At 41.7% G+C, this 22,560-nt stretch overlaps 1 protein-coding gene across 1 annotated transcript in view; it reads left to right on the top strand.

Annotated features, from left to right (window-relative positions):
- LOC135564044 (uncharacterized) overlaps positions 1–22,560 on the top strand; it is a 74,897-nt gene that overhangs the window by 34,737 nt on the left and 17,600 nt on the right. Inside the window, exon 4 of the mRNA XM_065008457.1 lies at positions 18,078–18,467. Within this exon, the coding sequence (XP_064864529.1) occupies positions 18,078–18,467 (390 nt within the window). The remainder of the gene's footprint in view (positions 1–18,077; positions 18,468–22,560) is intronic.

Below are 22,560 nucleotides of genomic sequence, written 5' to 3'. Positions count from 1 at the left end.
TATATTCAGGCTGATACGTTAACAACAACACAGTGTTATATTCAGGCTGATACGTTAACAACAACAGAGTGTTATATTCAGGCTGATACGTTAACAACAACAGAGTGTTATATTCAGGCTGATACGTTAACAACAACAGAGTGTTATATTCAGGTGACAGGCTGATACGTTAACAACAACAGAGTGTTATATTCAGGCTGATACGTGAACAACAACAGAGTGTTATATTCAGGCTGATACTATAACAAAAACAGAGTGTTATATTCAGGCTGATACGTTAACAACAACAGAGTGTTATATTCAGGCTGATACGTTAACAACAACAGAGTGTTATATTCAGGCTGACAACAACGTTAACAACAACAGAGTGTTATATTCAGGCTGATACGTGAACAACAACAGAGTGTTATATTCAGGCTGATACGTTAACAACAACAGAGTGTTATATTCAGGCTGATACGTTAACAACAACAGAGTGTTATATTCAGGCTGATACTATAACAATAACAGAGTGTTATATTCAGGCTGATACGTTAACAACAACAGAGTGTTATATTCAGGCTGATACGTTAACAACAACAGAGTGTTATATTCAGGCTGATACGTTAACAACAACAGAGTGTTATATTCAGGCTGATACGTTAACAACAACAGAGTGTTATATTCAGGCTGATACGTTAACAACAACAGAGTGTTATATTCAGGCTGATACATTAACAACAACAGAATGTTATATTCAGGCTGATATGTTAACAACAACAGAGTGTTATATTCAGGCTGATACGTTAACAACAACAGAGTGTTATATTCAGGCTGACGTTAACAACAACAGAGTGTTATATTCAGGCTGATACGTTAACAACAACAGAGTGTTATATTCAGGCTGATACGTTAACAACAACAGAGTGTTATATTCAGGCTGATACGTTAACAACAACAGAGTGTTATATTCAGGCTGACACGTTAACAACAACAGAGTGTTATATTCAGGTGACAGGCTGATACGTTAACAACAACAGAGTGTTATATTCAGGCTGATACGTTAACAACGTTAACAACAACAGAGTGTTATATTCAGGCTGATACGTTAACAACAACAGAGTGTTATATTCAGGCTGATACGTTAACAACAACAGTGTTATATTCAGGCTGATACGTTAACAACAACAGAGTGTTATATTCAGGCTGATACGTTAACAACAACAGAGTGTTATATTCAGGTGACAGGCTGATACGTTAACAACAACAGAGTGTTATATTCAGGCTGATACGTTAACAACAACAGAGTGTTATATTCAGGCTGATACGTTAACAACAACAGAGTGTTATATTCAGGCTGATACGTTAACAACAACAGAGTGTTATATTCAGGCTGATACGTTAACAACAACAGAGTGTTATATTCAGGCTGTTACGTTAACAACAACAGAGTGTTATATTCAGGCTGATACGTTAACAACAACAGAGTGTTATATTCAGGCTGATACGTTAACAACAACAGAGTGTTATATTCAGGCTGATACGTTAACAACAACAGAGTGTTATATTCAGGCTGATACGTTAACAACAACAGAGTGTTATATTCAGGCTGATACGTTAACAACAACAGAGTGTTATATTCAGGCTGATACGTTAACAACAACAGAGTGTTATATTCAGGCTGATACGTTAACAACAACAGAGTGTTATATTCAGGTGACAGGCTGATACGTTAACAACAACAGAGTGTTATATTCAGGCTGATACGTGAACAACAACAGAGTGTTATATTCAGGCTGATACGTTAACAACAACAGAGTGTTATATTCAGGCTGATACTATAACAAAAACAGAGTGTTATATTCAGGCTGATACGTTAACAACAACAGAGTGTTATATTCAGGCTGATACGTTAACAACAACAGAGTGTTATATTCAGGCTGATACGTTAACAACAACAGAGTGTTATATTCAGGCTGATACGTTAACAACAACAGAGTGTTATATTCAGGCTGATACGTTAACAACAACAGAGTGTTATATTCAGGCTGATACGTTAACAACAACAGAGTGTTATATTCAGGTGACAGGCTGATACGTTAACAACAACAGAGTGTTATATTCAGGCTGATACGTTAATAACAACAGAGTGTTATATTCAGGCTGATACGTTAACAACAACAGAGTGTTATATTCAGGCTGATACGTTAACAACAACAGAGTGTTATATTCAGGCTGATACGTTAACAACAACAGAGTGTTATATTCAGGCTGATACTATAACAATAACAGAGTAACAACAACAGAGTGTTATATTCAGGCTGATACGTTAACAACAACAGAGTGTTATATTCAGGCTGATACGTTAACAACAACAGAGTGTTATATTCAGGCTGATACGTTAACAACAACAGAGTGTTATATTCAGGCTGATACGTTAACAACAACAGAGTGTTATATTCAGGCTGATACAACAACAGAGTGTTATATTCAGGCTGATACGTTAACAACAACAGAGTGTTATATTCAGGCTGATACGTTAACAACAACAGAGTGTTATATTCAGGCTGATACGTTAACAACAACAGAGTGTTATATTCAGGCTGATACGTTAACAACAACAGAGTGTTATATTCAGGCTGATACGTTAACAACAACAGAGTGTTATATTCAGGCTGATACGTTAACAACAACAGAGTGTTATATTCAGGCTGATACGTTAACAACAACAGAGTGTTATATTCAGGTGACAGGCTGATACGTTAACAACAACAGAGTGTTATATTCAGGCTGATACGTTAACAACAACAGAGTGTTATATTCAGGCTGATACGTTAACAACAACAGAGTGTTATATTCAGGCTGATACGTTAACAACAACAGAGTGTTATATTCAGGCTGATACGTTAACAACAACAGAGTGTTATATTCAGGCTGATACGTTAACAACAACAGAGTGTTATATTCAGGCTGATACGTTAACAACAACAGAGTGTTATATTCAGGTGACAGGCTGATACGTTAACAACAACAGAGTGTTATATTCAGGCTGATACGTTAATAACAACAGAGTGTTATATTCAGGCTGATACGTTAACAACAACAGAGTGTTATATTCAGGCTGATACGTTAACAACAACAGAGTGTTATATTCAGGCTGATACGTTAACAACAACAGAGTGTTATATTCAGGCTGATACGTTAACAACAACAGAGTGTTATATTCAGGCTGATACGTGAACAACAACAGAGTGTTATATTCAGGCTGATACGTTAACAACAACAGAGTGTTATATTCAGGCTGATACGTTAACAACAACAGAGTGTTATATTCAGGCTGATACTATAACAATAACAGAGTGTTATATTCAGGCTGATACGTTAACAACAACAGAGTGTTATATTCAGGCTGATACGTTAACAACAACAGAGTGTTATATTAACGTTAACAACACAGAGTGTTATATTCAGGCTGATACGTTAAGGCTGAACAACAACAGAGTGTTATATTCAGGCTGATACGTTAACAACAACAGAGTGTTATATTCAGGCTGATACGTTAACAACAACAGAGTGTTATATTTGACAGGCTGATATTCAGGTTAACAACAACAGAGTGTTATATTCAGGCTGATACGTTAACAACAACAGAGTGTTATATTCAGGCTGATACGTTAACAACAACAGAGTGTTATATTCAGGCTGATACGTTAACAACAACAGAGTGTTATATTCAGGCTGATACGTTAACAACAACAGAGTGTTATATTCAGGCTGATACGTTAACAACAACAGAGTGTTATATTCAGGCTGATACGTTAACAACAACAGAGTGTTATATTCAGGTGACAGGCTGATACGTTAACAACAACAGAGTGTTATATTCAGGCTGATACGTTAACAACAACAGAGTGTTATATTCAGGCTGATACGTTAACAACAACAGAGTGTTATATTCAGGCTGATACGTGAACAACAACAGAGTGTTATATTCAGGCTGATACGTTAACAACAACAGAGTGTTATATTCAGGCTGATAACAACAACAGAGTGTTATAACAACGTTAACAACAACAGAGTGTTATATTCAGGCTGATACGTTAACAACAACAGAGTGTTATATTCAGGCTGATACGTTAACAACAACAGAGTGTTATATTCAGGCTGATACGTTAACAACAACAGAGTGTTATATTCAGGCTGATACTATAACAATAACAGAGTGTTATATTCAACGTTAACAACAACAGAGTGTTATATTCAGGCTGATACGTTAACAACAACAGAGTGTTATATTCAGGCTGATACGTTAACAACAACAGAGTGTTATATTCAGGCTGATACGTTAACAACAACAGAGTGTTATATTCAGGCTGATACGTTAACAACAACAGAGTGTTATATTCAGGCTGATACGTTAACAACAACAGAGTGTTATATTCAGGTGACAGGCTGATACGTTAACAACAACAGAGTGTTATATTCAGGCTGATACGTTAATAACAACAGAGTGTTATATTCAGGCTGATACGTTAACAACAACAGAGTGTTATATTCAGGCTGATACGTGAACAACAACAGAGTGTTATATTCAGGCTGATACGTTAACAACAACAGAGTGTTATATTCAGGCTGATACTATAACAATAACAGAGTGTTATATTCAGGCTGATACGTTAACAACAACAGAGTGTTATATTCAGGCTGATACGTTAACAACAACAGAGTGTTATATTCAGGCTGATACGTTAACAACAACAGAGTGTTATATTCAGGCTGATACAACAACAGAGTGTTATATTCAGGCTGATACGTTAACAACAACAGAGTGTTATATTCAGGCTGATACGTTAACAACAACAGAGTGTTATATTCAGGCTGATACTATAACAATAACAGAGTGTTATATGCAGGCTGATACGTTAACAACAACAGAGTGTTATATTCAGGCTGATACGTTAACAACAACAGAGTGTTATATTCAGGCTGATACGTTAACAACAACAGAGTGTTATATTCAGGCTGATACGTTAACAACAACAGAGTGTTATATTCAGGCTGATACGTTAACAACAACAGAGTGTTATATTCAGGCTGATACGTTAACAACAACAGAGTGTTATATTCAGGCTGATACGTTAACAACAACAGAGTGTTATATTCAGGTGACAGGCTGATACGTTAACAACAACAGAGTGTTATATTCAGGCTGATACGTTAACAACAACAGAGTGTTATATTCAGGCTGATACGTTAACAACAACAGAGTGTTATATTCAGGCTGATACGTTAACAACAACAGAGTGTTATATTCAGGCTGATACGTTAACAACAACAGAGTGTTATATTCAGGCTGATACGTTAACAACAACAGAGTGTTATATTCAGGTGACAGGCTGATACGTTAACAACAACAGAGTGTTATATTCAGGCTGATACGTTAACAACAACAGAGTGTTATATTCAGGCTGATATGTTAACAACAACAGAGTGTTATATTTCAACAGCTGTTATATTCAGGTTAACAACAACAGAGTGTTATATTCAGGCTGATACAGAGTGTTAACAACAACAGAGTGTTATATTCAGGCTGATACGTTAACAACAACAGAGTGTTATATTCAGGCTGATACGTTAACAACAACAGAGTGTTATATTCAGGCTGATACGTTAACAACAACAGAGTGTTATATTCAGGCTGATACGTTAACAACAACAGAGTGTTATATTCAGGCTGATACGTTAACAACAACAGAGTGTTATATTCAGGCTGATACGTTAACAACAACAGAGTGTTATATTCAGGCTGATATGTTAACAACAACAGAGTGTTATATTCAGGCTGATACGTTAACAACAACAGAGTGTTATATTCAGGTATATTCAGGCTGATACGTTAACAACAACAGAGTGTTATATTCAGGCTGATACGTTAACAACAACAGAGTGTTATATTCAGGCTGATCACTGTTAACAACAACAGAGTGTTATATTCAGGCTGATACGTTAACAACAACAGAGTGTTATATTCAGGCTGATACGTTAACAACAACAGAGTGTTATATTCAGGCTGATACGTTAACAACAACAGAGTGTTATATTCAGGCTGATACGTTAACAACAACAGAGTGTTATATTCAGGTGACAGGCTGATACGTTAACAACAACAGAGTGTTATATTCAGGCTGATACGTTAACAACAACAGAGTGTTATATTCAGGCTGATACGTTAACAACAACAGAGTGTTATATTCAGGCTGATACGTTAACAACAACAGAGTGTTATATTCAGGCTGATACGTTAACAACAACAGAGTGTTATATTCAGGCTGATACTATAACAATAACAGAGTGTTATATTCAGGCTGATACGTTAACAACAACAGAGTGTTATATTCAGGCTGATACGTTAACAACAACAGAGTGTTATATTCAGGCTGATACGTTAACAACAACAGAGTGTTATATTCAGGCTGATACAACAACAGAGTGTTATATTCAGGCTGATACGTTAACAACAACAGAGTGTTATATTCAGGCTGATACGTTAACAACAACAGAGTGTTATATTCAGGCTGATACTATAACAATAACAGAGTGTTATATTCAGGCTGATACGTTAACAACAACAGAGTGTTATATTCAGGCTGATACGTTAACAACAACAGAGTGTTATATTCAGGCTGATACGTTAACAACAACAGAGTGTTATATTCAGGCTGATACAACAACAGAGTGTTATATTCAGGCTGATACGTTAACAACAACAGAGTGTTATATTCAGGCTGATACGTTAACAACAACAGAGTGTTATATTCAGGCTGATACGTTAACAACAACAGAGTGTTATATTCAGGCTGATACGTTAACAACAACAGAGTGTTATATTCAGGCTGACACGTTAACAACAACAGAGTGTTATATTCAGGCTGATACGTTAACAACAACAGAGTGTTATATTCAGGTGACAGGCTGATACGTTAACAACAACAGAGTGTTATATTCAGGCTGATACGTTAACAACAACAGAGTGTTATATTCAGGCTGATACGTTAACAACAACACAGTGTTATATTCAGGCTGATACGTTAACAACAACAGTGTTATATTCAGGCTGATACGTTAACAACAACAGAGTGTTATATTCAGGCTGATACGTTAACAACAACAGAGTGTTATATTCAGGTGACAGGCTGATACGTTAACAACAACAGAGTGTTATATTCAGGCTGATACGTTAACAACAACAGAGTGTTATATTCAGGCTGATATGTTAACAACAACAGAGTGTTATATTCAGGCTGATACGTTAACAACAACAGAGTCTTATATTCAGGCTGATACATTAACAACAACAGAATGTTATATTCAGGCTGATACGTTAACAACAACAGAGTGTTATATTCAGGCTGATACGTTAACAACAACAGAGTGTTATATTCAGGCTGATACGTTAACAACAACAGAGTGTTATATTCAGGCTGATACGTTAACAACAACAGAGTGTTATATTCAGGCTGATATGTTAACAACAACAGAGTGTTATATTCAGGCTGATACGTTAACAACAACAGAGTCTTATATTCAGGCTGATACATTAACAACAACAGAATATTATATTCAGGCTGATACGTTAACATTTACATTTACATTTAAGTCATTTAGCAGACAACAGAGTCTATATCCAGGCGATACGTTACAAACAGAGTGTTATATTCAGGCTTATGACCTCCAGTGGAACAGAGTGCATCTAAATCTTTTCAGGGGCTGAGGGGGTGAGTTAACAACAACAGAGTGTTATATCCTAGGTATTCCTTAACAACAACAGGTGGGGTTTCAGGTGTCTCCGGAAGGTGGTGATTACTCGCTGTCCTGGCGTGTGAGGGAGTTTGTTCCACCATTGGGGGCCAGAGCAGCTGATACAGTTTTGACTGGGCTGAGCGGGAACTGTACTTCCTCAGTGGTAGGGAGGCGAGCAGGCCAGAGGTGGATGAACGCAGTGTTTGTTTGGGTGTAGGGCCTGATCAGAGCAACTGGTGTTATATTCAGGTGCGTTGATACAGCTCCGTAGGCAACACCATGGTGTTATATTCAGGCGGATGCGTTAACTTCAACTGTTATAGCCAGTGGAGGGAGCGGAACAGCGAGTGTTATATTGACGTGTTAACAACTTGGGAAGGTTAGTTATATTCAGGCTGCTGCGTTCAACAACAGAGTTTAGGGGTTTAATGGCACAGGCAGGGAGCCCAGCCAACAACAGAGTGTTAGTAATCCAGACTGGGAGATGTTAACAAGTGCCTGAGTGTTATATTCAGACCTGCCGTTAACAACAACTGTGTGAGGCAGGGTCGTTAACAACAACAGAGTGTTATAGAGCATGAACCTACAGGAACGGGCCACCGTTTATGTTAGGCTGAGAACAACAGGGTGTTATATTCAGGATCACGCCAAGGTTCTATAGCGCTCTGGGAGGAGGACACAATGGAGTGTCAACCGTGATGGCGAGATCATGGAACGGGCAGTCCTTCCCGGGAGGAAGAGCAGCTCCGATCTTCCAGAGTGGTTCAGCTTGAGGTGGTGATCCGTCATCCACACGTGTTATATTGTCTGCCAGACATGCAGAGATTATATTCGCCACCTGGTCATCAGAAGGGGGACAACAGAGAAGATTATATTCAGGCTGTCGTCTAACATAGCAAACAGAGAGTTATATTCAGGTTATGACAGAGCCAAAGTGATATTGGTGTATAGCGAGAATAGGATAGGGCCTAGAACAGAGCCCTGGGGGACACCAGTGGTTATATTCGTGGTGTGGAGACTGATTCTCGTTAACAACAACAGAGTGTTATATTCAGGTGAGGAACAACAACAGAGCGTTATATTCAGGCGGAGATGCCAACAACTCGTGAGAGGGTGGAGAGGAGGATCTGATGGTTCACAGTATCGAAGGCAGTGATAGGTCTAGAAGGATGAGAGCAGAGGAGAGAGAGTTATATTAGCAGTGCTGAGCGCCTCCGTGATACAGAGAAGACAGTCTCAGTGTTATATTCAGACTGAGTCTTGAAACCAGTGACTGATTTGGATCAAGAAGGTCATTCTGAGAGAGATAGCGGGAGAGCTGGCCAAGGACAGGCACGTTCAAGAGTTTTGGAGAGTTAAAACAAAGAAGTGGATACTGGTCTGTAGTTGTTGACAACAGAGGGATCGAGTGTAGGTTTTTAACACAACAGGTGTTATATTCAGGCTCTCTTGAAGACGGAAGGGACGTTAACAACAACAGAGTGTTATATTCAGGGATGAGTTGATGAGCAGAGGTGAGGTAGGGAGGAGGTCTCCGTGAAATGGTCTGGAGAACAGAGTGAGGGGATAGCTGGTCAAGCGGGCAGGTTGTAGGGCAGGCCAGGCCGTAACAACAGAGAGTGTTATATTTCATCTGGAGAGAACAGGGGAAAAGAGTCAGAGCACAGGGTAGGGCAGTGTTAGCAGAACAACAGAGTGTTATATTCAGGTTTGACGTTAACAAAACGAGGATCTATTCAGGATGTCGTGAACGACCTTCTGATTTCAAAATGGTTATATTCAGGCTGTCATCTGCAGAGAGGGAACAGGGTTATAGGGGGCTGAGGATTCAGGAGGGAGGAGAAGGTTGCAAAGAGCTTCCAAGGGTTAGAGGCTGATGCTTAACAACAACAGAGTGTTATATTTAGGTGGTAGAAAGTGGCTTTAGCGTTAACAACAAGAGAGTGTTATAGGAAAATGTGAGAGGACGTTGAAAGGATGTCAGGTCAACAGCAGTGTTATATTCAGGCTGAGTTTTCCTCCATTTATATTCGGCTGCCGTTAACAACAACAGAGTGTTATATTCTGTGAGGCAATGATCGTTAACACGGTTAGCGGGCTGGGAGGACAGAGTGTTATATTCAGGCTGATAGGGGACATAGAGAGTCAAAGGATGCAGAAAGGGAACAAGGAGGGTTATAGGAGGCAGAATCAGGAGATAGGTTGCTGAGAAGGTTAACAACAACAGAGTGGAAGCTGATGATAGGATGGAAGAGGAGAGAGTTATATTCAGGCTGAGACGTTAACAACAACAAGGTTGGGACGGCGCGATACCATCCAGTGGGGCAGTGTAACAACAACAGGTTATATGAAGTGTTGATGAGAGCGAGAACAAAAAGGATACAAGGTAGTGGTCGGTGACTTGGAGGGAGTTAACAACAACAGAGTGTTATATTGCTGAAGAACAGCATCTAGTAAAGATGAGAGTGTTATATTCAGGCTGCCTTGTGAGTAGGGGGAAGGTGAGAGGGTGAGGTCAACAAAGAGTGTTATATTCAGGGTGGAAAGAAGGAGTGTTATATTCAGGAATGAGTCAAAGGTTATAGGCGTGGGGAGGTTAAAGTCGCCCAGAACTGTTATATTCAGGCTGAGCCGTCCTCAGGAAAGGAGCTTATCAAACAACAGAGTGTTATATTCAGGCTGAACTACGTTAGGGAACAACTGGATTCAGGCGATAAATGATAAGGATGTTAACTTGTTAAAGGGCTGATGGTAACAACAACAGCATGTTATATTCAGGCTGGCGTTAACAACAGAGAGGTAAGGGGAGAAAGAACAGAATGTTATATTGGGAGAGATGAGTGATATTCAGGTGCCACCACCCCGCACCAGAAGCTCTCAGGGTGTGCGAGAACACGTGGGCATATTCAGGCTGAGAGCAGTAACAACAGAGTGTTATATTCAGGTGATCCATGTTTCCGTCAGAGTGTTATATTCAGGGGACTGGAGGGAGACATATTCGGAGATGAACTCTGCCTTGAGTGTTATATCAGGCAGTTCCAGAGTGTTATATTCAGGAGACCTGGAACTCCACGTGGGTCGTGAGCTGGGACCAGAGTGTTATATTCAGGGTAAGGTGTGCCACGCGGTGTGGAGCGTTTGTATGGTCTGTGCAGAGAGGAGAGAACAGGGATAGACAGACACATAGTTGACAGGCTACACAAGAGGTTACGCTAATGCAAAGGAGATTGGAATGACAAGTGGACTAACAACAACGAGTGTTCAGAGAGTTAAGCGTTAACGTAGCAAGAATCTTATTGACTAAAATGATTAAAATGACAACAGAGTGTGATATTAGGCTGAGCTGGCAGAGGCTGCGTTGTTGACTAAGTAGGCTAGTTGGCATTGGCTGCGTTGTTGACACTACACTAATCAACGTTCCGTTGAGTGTTATATTCACTGTGCTGCTACAACGGGGTTATAGCTGGCTAGCTAGCAGTGTTATATTACGTTACGTTATATTGCGTTAAACAACGACAATAGCTGGCTAACTAACCTAGGAAATCGTTATCTAGACTACACAATTATCTTTGATACAAACAACAGAGTGTGTAGCTAGCTATGTTATATTAGCTACGATAAAACAAATCAAGCCGTTATACTGTAATGAAATGAAATGAAAAATGTGATACTACCTGTGGAGCAAGCGAAACAACATTGTTGAGTGCAGAAGTTCTATTCAGGCTGAGCGTTGGCAACAACAGAGTGTTGGCTAGCTAGCAGAGTCTTAACAACGACATAAAACTATACACTCTAAACTACACAATTATCTTGGCTGATACGAAGACAGCAAAGACAACTATGTAGCTAACTAACACTACACTAATCAAGTCGTTCAGTTGAGTGTAATAGTTGTGCTGCTAATCAGTAGAGTGGTGGACTAGCTAACGGTGGACGTTATATTCAGGCTGGCGTTAACAACAACAGAGTGGCAGTGTAGACTGCGTTAACAACAACAGAGTGTTATATTAGGCGATAATTACAAATTATCTATGATACAAAGACGGCTGTGTAGCTAGCTAAGAAGAAATTGATAAGATTAGACAAATCAAACCGTTGTACTATAATGAAATGTAACAACAAATGTAATGAAATGTAATACAACAACAGACCGAGTTATATTCAGGCTGATCCAACGTTAACAACAACAGAGTGTTATATTCAGGCTGATACGTTAACAACAACAGAGTCTTATATTCAGGCTGATACGTTAACAACAACAGAGTGTTATATTCAGGCTGATACGTTAACAACAAGAGAGTGTTATATTCAGGTGACAGGCTGATACGTTACCAACAACAGAGTGTTATATTCAGGCTGATACGTTAACAACAACAGAGTGTTATATTCAGGTGACAGGCTGATACGTTAACAACAACAGAGTGTTATATTCAGGCTGATACGTTAACAACAACAGAGTGTTATATTCAGGCTGATATGTTAACAACAACAGAGTGTTATATTCAGGCTGATACGTTAACAACAACAGAGTCTTATATTCAGGCTGATACATTAACAACAACAGAATGTTATATTCAGGCTGATACGTTAACAACAACAGAGTGTTATATTCAGGCTGATACGTTAACAACAACAGAGTGTTATATTCAGGCTGATACGTTAACAACAACAGAGTGTTATATTCAGGCTGATACGTTAACAACAACAGAGTGTTATATTCAGGTGACAGGCTGATACGTTAACAACAACAGAGTGTTATATTCAGGCTGATACGTTAACAACAACAGAGTGTTATATTCAGGTGACAGGCTGATACGTTAACAACAACAGAGTGTTATATTCAGGCTGATACGTTAACAACAACAGAGTGTTATATTCAGGCTGATACAACAACAGAGTGTTATATTCAGGCTGATACGTTAACAACAACAGAGTGTTATATTCAGGCTGATACGTTAACAACAACAGAGTGTTATATTCAGGCTGATACGTTAACAACAACAGAGTGTTATATTCAGGCTGATACAGAGTGTTATAACAATAACAAACAGAGTGTTATATTCAGGCTGATCGTTAACAACAACAGAGTGTTATATTCAGGCTGATACGTTAACAACAACAGAGTGTTATATTCAGGCTGATACGTTAACAACAACAGAGTGTTATATTCAGGCTGATACGTTAACAACAACAGAGTGTTATATTCAGGCTGATACGTTAACAACAACAGAGTGTTATATTCAGGCTGATACGTTAACAACAACAGAGTGTTATATTCAGGCTGATACGTTAACAACAACAGAGTGTTATATTCAGGCTGATACGTTAACAACAACAGAGTGTTATATTCAGGCTGATACGTTAACAACAACAGAGTGTTATATTCAGGCTGATACGTTAACAACAACAGAGTGTTATATTCAGGCTGATACGTTAACAACAACAGAGTGTTATATTCAGGCTGATACGTTAACAACAACAGAGTGTTATATTCAGGCTGATACGTTAACAACAACAGAGTGTTATATTCAGGCTGACACGTTAACAACAACAGAGTGTTATATTCAGGCTGATACGTTAACAACAACAGAGTGTTATATTCAGGCTGACACGTTAACAACAACAGAGTGTTATATTCAGGCTGATACGTTAACAACAACAGAGTGTTATATTCAGGTGACAGGCTGATACGTTAACAACAACAGAGTGTTATATTCAGGCTGATACGTTAACAACAACAGAGTGTTATATTCAGGCTGATACGTTAACAACAACACAGTGTTATATTCAGGCTGATACGTTAACAACAACAGTGTTATATTCAGGCTGATACGTTAACAACAACAGAGTGTTATATTCAGGCTGATACGTTAACAACAACAGTGTTATATTCAGGTGACAGGCTGATACGTTAACAACAACAGAGTGTTATATTCAGGCTGATACGTTAACAACAACAGAGTGTTATATTCAGGCTGATATGTTAACAACAACAGAGTGTTATATTCAGGCTGATACGTTAACAACAACAGAGTGTTATATTCAGGCTGATACATTAACAACAACAGAATGTTATATTCAGGCTGATACGTTAACAACAACAGAGTGTTATATTCAGGCTGATACGTTAACAACAACAGAGTGTTATATTCAGGCTGACACGTTAACAACAACAGAGTGTTATATTCAGGCTGATACGTTAACAACAACAGAGTGTTATATTCAGGTGACAGGCTGATACGTTAACAACAACAGAGTGTTATATTCAGGCTGATACGTTAACAACAACAGAGTGTTATATTCAGGCTGATATGTTAACAACAACAGAGTGTTATATTCAGGCTGATACGTTAACAACAACAGAGTCTTATATTCAGGCTGATACATTAACAACAACAGAATGTTATATTCAGGCTGATACGTTAACAACAACAGAGTGTTATATTCAGGCTGATACGTTAACAACAACAGAGTCTTATATTCAGGCTGATACGTTAACAACAACAGAGTGTTATATTCAGGCTGATACGTTAACAACAACAGAGTGTTATATTCAGGTGACAGGCTGATACGTTACCAACAACAGAGTGTTATATTCAGGCTGATACGTTAACAACAACAGAGTGTTATATTCAGGTGACAGGCTGATACGTTAACAACAACAGAGTGTTATATTCAGGCTGATACGTTAACAACAACAGAGTGTTATATTCAGGCTGATATGTTAACAACAACAGAGTGTTATATTCAGGCTGATACGTTAACAACAACAGAGTCTTATATTCAGGCTGATACATTAACAACAACAGAATGTTATATTCAGGCTGATACGTTAACAACAACAGAGTGTTATATTCAGGCTGATACGTTAACAACAACAGAGTCTTATATTCAGGCTGATACGTTAACAACAACAGAGTGTTATATTCAGGCTGATACGTTAACAACAAGAGAGTGTTATATTCAGGTGACAGGCTGATACGTTACCAACAACAGAGTGTTATATTCAGGCTGATACGTTAACAACAACAGAGTGTTATATTCAGGCTGATACGTTAACAACAACAGAGTGTTATATTCAGGCTGATACAGAGTGTTATATTAACAACAACAGAGTGTTATATTCAGGCTGATACGTTAACAACAACAACAACAGAGTGTTATATTCAGGCTGATACGTTAACAACAACAGAGTGTTATATTCAGGCTGTGTTATATTACTATAACAATAACAGAGTGTTATATTCAGGCTGATACGTTAACAACAACAGAGTGTTATATTCAGGCTGATACGTTAACAACAACAGAGTGTTATATTCAGGCTGATACGTTAACAACAACAGAGTGTTATATTCAGGCTGATACAACAACAGAGTGTTATATTCAGGCTGATATGTTAACAACAACAGAGTGTTATATTCAGGCTGATACGTTAACAACAACAGAGTGTTATATTCAGGCTGATACGTTAACAACAACAGAGTGTTATATTCAGGCTGATACTATAACAATAACAGAGTGTTATATTCAGGCTGATACGTTAACAACAACAGAGTGTTATATTCAGGCTGATACGTTAACAACAACAGAGTGTTATATTCAGGCTGATACGTTAACAACAACAGAGTGTTATATTCAGGCTGATACAACAACAAGAGTGTTATATTCAGGCTGATACGTTAACAACAACAGAGTGTTATATTCAGGCTGATACGTTAACAACAACAGAGTGTTATATTCAGGCTGATACGTTAACAACAACAGAGTGTTATATTCAGGCTGATACGTTAACAACAAAAGAGTGTTATATTCAGGCTGATACGTTAACAACAACAGAGTGTTATATTCAGGCTGATACGTGAACAACAACAGAGTGTTATATTCAGGTGAATTACAAAGCTTCAGTTCCGATTCAGATTGAATCGATCAGTACCCTGTAAATTCAAATAACTCAAATAACTTTTTGTTGTTGACATGGCAGGATATGATTGAGTGATTTCAACTGAAACAGAACTGATGTATTGAGTTGACGTGTGTTACATTTTGGGACATATGCATAGACCTTCTGGCAAGGTTTTAGTGACCAGTTCTGTAGTGTCTGGTTTTAGTGACCCGTTCTGTAGTGTCTGGTCCTGTAGTGTCTGGTCCTGTAGTGTCTGGTCCTGTAGAGTCTGGTCCTGTAGTGTCTGGTCCTGTAGTGTCTGGTCCTGTAGTGTCTGGTCCTGTGGTGTCTGGTCCTGTAGTGTCTGGTCCTGTAGTGTCTGGTCCTGTAGTGTCTGGTCCTGTAGTGTCTGGTCCTGTAGTGTCTGGTCCTGTAGTGTCTGGTCCTGTAGTGTCTAGTCCTGTAGTGTCTGGTCATGTAGTGTCTGGTCCTGTAGTGTCTGGTCCTGTAGTGTCTAGTCCTGTAGTGTCTGGTCCTGTAGTGTCTGGTCCTGTAGTGTCTGGTCCTGTAGTGTCTGATCCTGTAGTGTCTGGATCCGTTCTTTAGTGATCTGGTTCTGTAGTGTCTGGTCCTGTAGTGTCTGGTCCTGTAGTGTCTGGTCCTGTAGTGTCTGGTCCTGTAGTGTCTGGTTCTGTAGTGTCTGGTCCTGTAGTGTCTGGTTCTGTAGTGTCTGGTCCTGTAGTGTCTGGTCCTGTAGTGTCTGGTCCTGTAGTGTCTGGTCCTGTAGTGTCTGGTCCTGTAGTGTCTGGTCCTGTAGTGTCTGGTCCTGTAGTGTCTGGTCCTGTAGTGTCTGGTTCTGTAGTGTCTGGTTCTGTAGTGTCTGGTCCTGTAGTGTCTGGTCCTGTAGTGTCTGGTCCTGTAGTATCTGGTCCTGTAGTATCTGGTCCTGTAGTGTCTGGTCCTGTAGTGTCTGGTCCTGTAGTGTCTGGTCCTGTAGTGTCTAGTCCTGTAGTGTCTGGTCCTGTAGTGTCTGGTCCTGTAGTGTCTGGTCCTGTAGTGTCTGGTTCTGTAGTGTCTGGTCCTGTAGTGTCTGGTCCTGTAGTGTCTGGTTTTAGTGACCCTTCCTGTAGTGTCTGGTCCTGTAGTGTCTGGTTTTAGTGTCCAGTCCTGTAGTGTAGGGAATAGGGTGCCATTTTGGACTCAGAGGAGGTAAGAGGATGAGAGGTCTGTTTGATGTGAGCAGGGTTCAGGTCAGGTCAGGAGCTGTTCAGTGTTATGGGGGAGAGGTGTGTTTGTGACTGTGTGGAATACATTTTTAGTCCCCCAAAAAAAAACTCCTGATATCATAGCTGTGTGGTCTAGGTCAGACGTCCCCTGTCTCTCTCTCTCTCTCTCTTTGATATTGTTCCTGAATGAGGACCCAGGGAATCCAGGGAACTAATCCTAACCCAGGGAATCCAGGGAACTAATCCTAACCCCGGGAATCCAGGGAACTAATCCTAACCCAGGGAATCCAGGGAACTAACCCTTACCCAGTGAATCCAGGGAACTAATCCTAACCCAGGGAATCCAGGGAACTAATCCTAACCCAGGGAATCCGGGGAACTAACTCTAACTCTAACCCAGGGAATGCTTAATGGACTAGAGGAAATGTTGTGATTTATAACAGTGTGAGGATAGGATAGGAATGGAGAAGAGAGGGAGGAGAGGAGAGAAAATGAGAGGGGGAGGAGGGGGAGGAGATGAAGAAGAGGGGGAGAAGTGGAGAGGAGATGAAGGAGAGGGGGAGGAGTGGAGAGGAGATGAAGGAGAGGGGGAGGAGTGGTGAGGAGATGAAGGAGAGGGGGAGGAGGTTAATGAGAGGGGAAGGAGAGGGGAGGAGGTGAATTTGAAGGAGAGGGGGAGTGGAGAGGAGAGGAGATGAAGGAGAGGGGAGGAGTGGAGAGGAGATGAAGGAGAGGGGAGGAGTGGAGAGGAGATGGAGAGGGGGAGGAGTGGAGAGGAGGTGAAGGAGAGGAGGAGGAGTGGAGAGGAGGTGAAGGAGAGGAGGAGGAGTGGAGATGAGATGGAGAGGAGGAGGAGTGGAGAGGGGAGTGGAGGAGGTGAAGGAGAGGGGGAGGAGATTAGAGGAGGTGAAGGAGAGGGGAGGTAGAATGATGGAGATTTGACATGACAGCTGATGATATGAAACAGACTTCCAGGAGGTTCTGCTCTGGTCTGTTTCTGTTCTGGGTTGTGTTCATTAGGCACCAAATGGAGGAAAACACACTGAAACAGGGAGGGAATACCTGAACTTATCCAATAAGAAACTCATTTTCAATTTCCATTGAAACACATTTTAATGCAGTGGGTACTAATGAATATGACCCCGTTTCTGATTGATGTGTCTGTGATTCTGCATCCCGTCTCTCCACAGCCTCCTCCCCAAAACCAACACCCCCCTGGACAGCCCTACCCCTCCCACAGCCAGCGAAGACTACCCCAGTGCTCTCCTGTTCACCTCAGTCACCCCGTCCCCCTGTCCCCTACGTCCGTCCCTGGACCAGGACAGCCCAGACCACCTACTCCCCCTCCTCACCGAGCCCTGCCTCCCCATGGACCAGGACAGCCCAGACCACCTGCTCCCCCTCCTCACCGAGCCCTGCCTCCCCATGGACCAGGACAGCCCAGACCACCTGCTCCCCCTCCTCACCGAGCCCTGCCTCCCCCTGGACAAGGACATGCCCACAGCCACACCCAGGCTCCGCCCAGAGGGGCATCGTTTCGCAGTGTGCCACAGCAACATAACTCCTGCAGGATGGTCTTGGTGAGGCAGTGTGTGTGTGTGTGTGTGTGGGGGGGTCATTGAGCGAGGATGGTCTGACTCTCTTTGATATTGTACCTGAATGAGGACCCAGGGAATCTAGGGAACTAATCCTAACCCAGGTAATCCAGGGAACTAATCCTAACCCAGGGAATCCAGGGAACTAATCCTAACCCAGGGAATCCAGGGAACTAACCTTAACCCAGGGAATCTAGAGAACTAACCCTTAACCCAGGGAATCCAGGGATCTATCCCTTACCCAGGGAATCTAGAGAACGAACTCTAACCTTAACCCAGGGAATCTAGAGAACTAACCCTTAACCCAGGGAATCCAGGGATCTATCCCTTACCCAGGGAATCTAGAGAACTAACTCTAACCTTAGCCCAGGGAATCTAGAGAACTAACTCTAAGTGACTGGAGGATGGTCCTGGTGAGGGAATGGAGGATGGTCTTCATGAGGAAGTGGAGGATGGTCTAGGTGAGGGAGAGGAGGATGGTCTTCATGAGGAAGTGGAGGATGGTCTAGGTGAGGGAGTGGAGGATGGTCTTCATGAGGAAGTGGAGGATGGTCTAGGTGAGGGAGAGGAGGATGGTCTTCATGAGGAAGTGGAGGATGGTCTAGGTGAGGGAGTGGAGGATGGTCTAGGTGAGGGAGTGGAGGATGGTCTAGGTGAGGGAGTGGAGGATGGTCTTGGTGAGGGAGTGGAGGATGGTCTAGGTGAGGGAGTGCAGGATGGTCTAAGTGAGGGAGTGGAGGATGGTCTTGGTGAGGGAGAGGATGGTTGGTGAGGATGAAGGATGGTCTTGGTGAGGGAGTGGAGGATGGTATTGGTGAGGGAGAAGAGGATGGTCTAGGTGAGGGAGTGGAGGATGGTATTGGTGAGGGAGTGGAGGATGGTATTGGTGAGGGAGTGGAGGATGGTCTTGGTGAGGGAGTGGAGGATGGTCTAGGTGAGGGAGTGCAGGATGGTCTAAGTGAGGGAGTGGAGGATGGTCTTGGTGAGGGAGTGAAGGATGGTCTTGGTGAGGGAGTGGAGGATGGTATTGGTGAGGGAGAAGAGGATGGTCTAGGTGAGGGAGTGGAGGATGGTATTGGTGAGGGAGTGGAGGATGGTATTGGTGAGGGAGTGGAGGATGGTCTAGGTGAGGGAGTGGAGGATGGTCTTGGTGAGGGAGTGGAGGATGGTCTAAGTGAGGGAGTGGAGGATGGTCTAAGTGAGGGAGTGTGATGGCCTGTTCTCCTTCCACAGGGCTTATTGAAGAACAGGAGCCTACTGCTCCACAGTCAGTGTGATGGCCTGTTCTCATTCCACAGGTCTTGTGTGTCCTATAAAACATTGTGTGTTGACAGTTTTTTATTTAACTAGGAAAGTTAGTTAAGAACAAATTCTTATTTACAATGACAGCCTAACCCGTGCCAAACCCGGATGGACGCTGGGCCAATAATATGCCGCCCTATGGGACTCGGAGGACGTCGGTTGTGATACAGCCTGGAAACGAACCAGGGTCTGTAGTGACTGAGATGTCTTGCGCCACTCGGGAGTTGTTTTCAGGCCAGGTTAACCAGGGTTGTAGTCCTGCCAGAGCACAGGGGAGTTGTATACAGACCAGGTTAACCAGGGTTGTAGTACTGCCAGAGCGCAGGGGAGTTGTATACAGGCCAGGTTAACCAGGGTTGTAGTACTGCCAGAACGCAGGGAGTTGCCAGGTTAACCAGGGTTGTAGTCCTGCCAGAACACAGGGAGTTGTATACAGGGGAGTGGGTGGAGGAGAAACAGAGCTGGTTAAACTGTTTCTGGAAAATCAGACTAGAGGAGGTTTCTATCAGACTAGAGGAGGTTTCTATCAGACTAGAGGAGGTTTCTATCAGACTAGAGGAGGTTTCTATCAGACTAGAGGAGGTTTCTATCAGACTAGAGGAGATTTCTATCAGAATAGAGGAGGTTTCTATCAGACTAGAGGTACATGGAGGTTTCTATCAGACTAGAGGGACATGGAGGTTTCTATCAGACTAGAGGAGGTTTCTATCAGACTAGAGGAGATTTCTATCAGACTAGAGGAGGTTTCTATCAGACTAGAGGAGGCTTCTATCAGACTAGAGGAGGTTTCTATCAGACTAGAGGAGGTTTCTATCAGACTAGAGGAGGTTTCTATCAGACTAGAGGAGGTTTCTCTCAGACTAGAGGGACATGGAGCTTTCTATCAGACTAGAGGAGGTTTCTATCAGACTAGAGGAGGTTTCTATCAGACTAGAGGTACATGGAGGTGTGGAATAAGAATATATAAACATATAAACAGCTCCAACTCTACCTGTGGTCCAAACAGGGTTTAAACACAGTTATATCAACAACAGCCTACATCATCAATAACACATTACATCATTACTCTGGAATTTGATTTGACTACACGTGTATAATATAAAATCCACAATACCACAGCATTTCTGTGTGTGTGTGTGTGTGTGTGTGTGTGTGTGTGTGTGTGTGTGTGTGTGTGTGTGTGTGTGTGTGTGTGTGTGTGTGTGTGTGTGTGTGTGTGTGTGCGTGTGTCTCATCATTAGGACACATCAGGCTCATTAGCAGTGTGTTAAAGCGTTAACGAGACGTTAACTCCTGCCATGATGAACAGAAGGTCATTTAGAGGTCATAGCAGACCCGAGGCCGGTCTATTGAAGTATCATCAAGCATCATTAAAGCTGCGATCTGGGATTCTGTTCTTTATGGGTAGATACAGCAAAACATGTATTAAATGACTTTTGAACAGATTCCCAGATTGTAAATGTAAGAGAAGATGAGATTAATGACAGTGTGTTGAGGAGACAGACGGCGTTTATTGATTTATAGTCTGGAGCGAGCCGGCATAAATAGACGTGGTAAATTGAGTTGAGCCATATCAAACTAAATGTTGGATAAAGCTGTCAGAACGGCCCACTTTACTGCAGTAGAATGTTGTCTCCGGTGTTCCGAGTTCCGGCGGGAAATTCCAGTTCTAGAATGTCCACGGTTCTAAACTGGACACTTGGTTTCCCAGTTCTAGAATGTCCACGGGTCTAAACTGGACACTTGGTTTCCCAGTTCTAGAATGTCCACGGTTCTAAACTGGACACTTGGTTTCCCAGTTCTAGAATGTCCACGGTTCTAAACTGGACACTTTGTTTCCCAGTTCTAGAATGTCCACGGTTCTAAACTGGACACTTGGTTTCCCAGTTCTAGAATGTCCACGGTTCTAAACTGGACACTTGGTTTCCCAGTTCTAGAATGTCCACGGTTCTAAACTGGACACTTGGTTTCCCAGTTCTAGAATGTCCACGGTTCTAAACTGGACACTTGGTTTCCGCAACAAATCAGAACATGTGTTCAGTTCTGGCTAACTCACTGGACTATACCATATCTCATTGCACAAGAGACAGGCTTAGACAGGCCTTCCCTTTCAACTGTTGCTTCTCCAGAAAATCCAATGGTTTCGAGCATTAATAAGCAAGGCCTGTAGTCGTGGTCGAACTGCTAGTCCGATCCAACCCCTATCCTGTAGCAGTAACAGATGTTTGGTCCAGCTCCAGACCTAGGAGCTCCAGGGAGGCTGACCAGGCTGCTGACTCTTCCCAAGAAGAGCCTCTCAGCTGGGGGCAGCTTAGCCAGGGCTATGGGGTGTCTATGGGGGTATTCAGTAAAGACGCTGTCTGTGTCCATCCTAGTGGAAAACTGCTTGACGATTCATCTTTTGAGCCCGTTTTGCTGTTAAAAAGACCCTTATTGTGGAAAGCCTCATTTGAGCCCGTTTTGCTGTTAAAAAGACCCTTATTGTGAAAGCCTCATTTGAGCCCGTTTTGCTGTTAAAAAGACCCTTATTGTGAAAAGCCTCATTTGAACCCGTTTTGCTGTTAAAAAGACCCTTATTGTGAAAAGCCTCATTTGAGCCCGTTTTGCTGTTAAAAAGACCCTTATTGTGAAAAACCTCATTTGAACCCGTTTTGCTGTTAAAAAGACCCTTATTGTGAAAAGCTTCATTTGAGCCCGTTTTGCTGTTAAAAAGACCCTTATTGTGAAAAGCCTCATTTGAACCAGTTTTGCCCACTAGGCTCTAACTCAGGAACAA

The sequence above is a fragment of the Oncorhynchus nerka genome, linkage group LG23 (genome assembly GCF_034236695.1).
Source record: "Oncorhynchus nerka isolate Pitt River linkage group LG23, Oner_Uvic_2.0, whole genome shotgun sequence".
NCBI classification, from domain to species: Eukaryota; Metazoa; Chordata; class Actinopteri; order Salmoniformes; family Salmonidae; genus Oncorhynchus; species Oncorhynchus nerka.
Note: the sequence above shows the minus strand (reverse complement) of the source record. Positions and strands in the feature narration are given on the sequence as shown.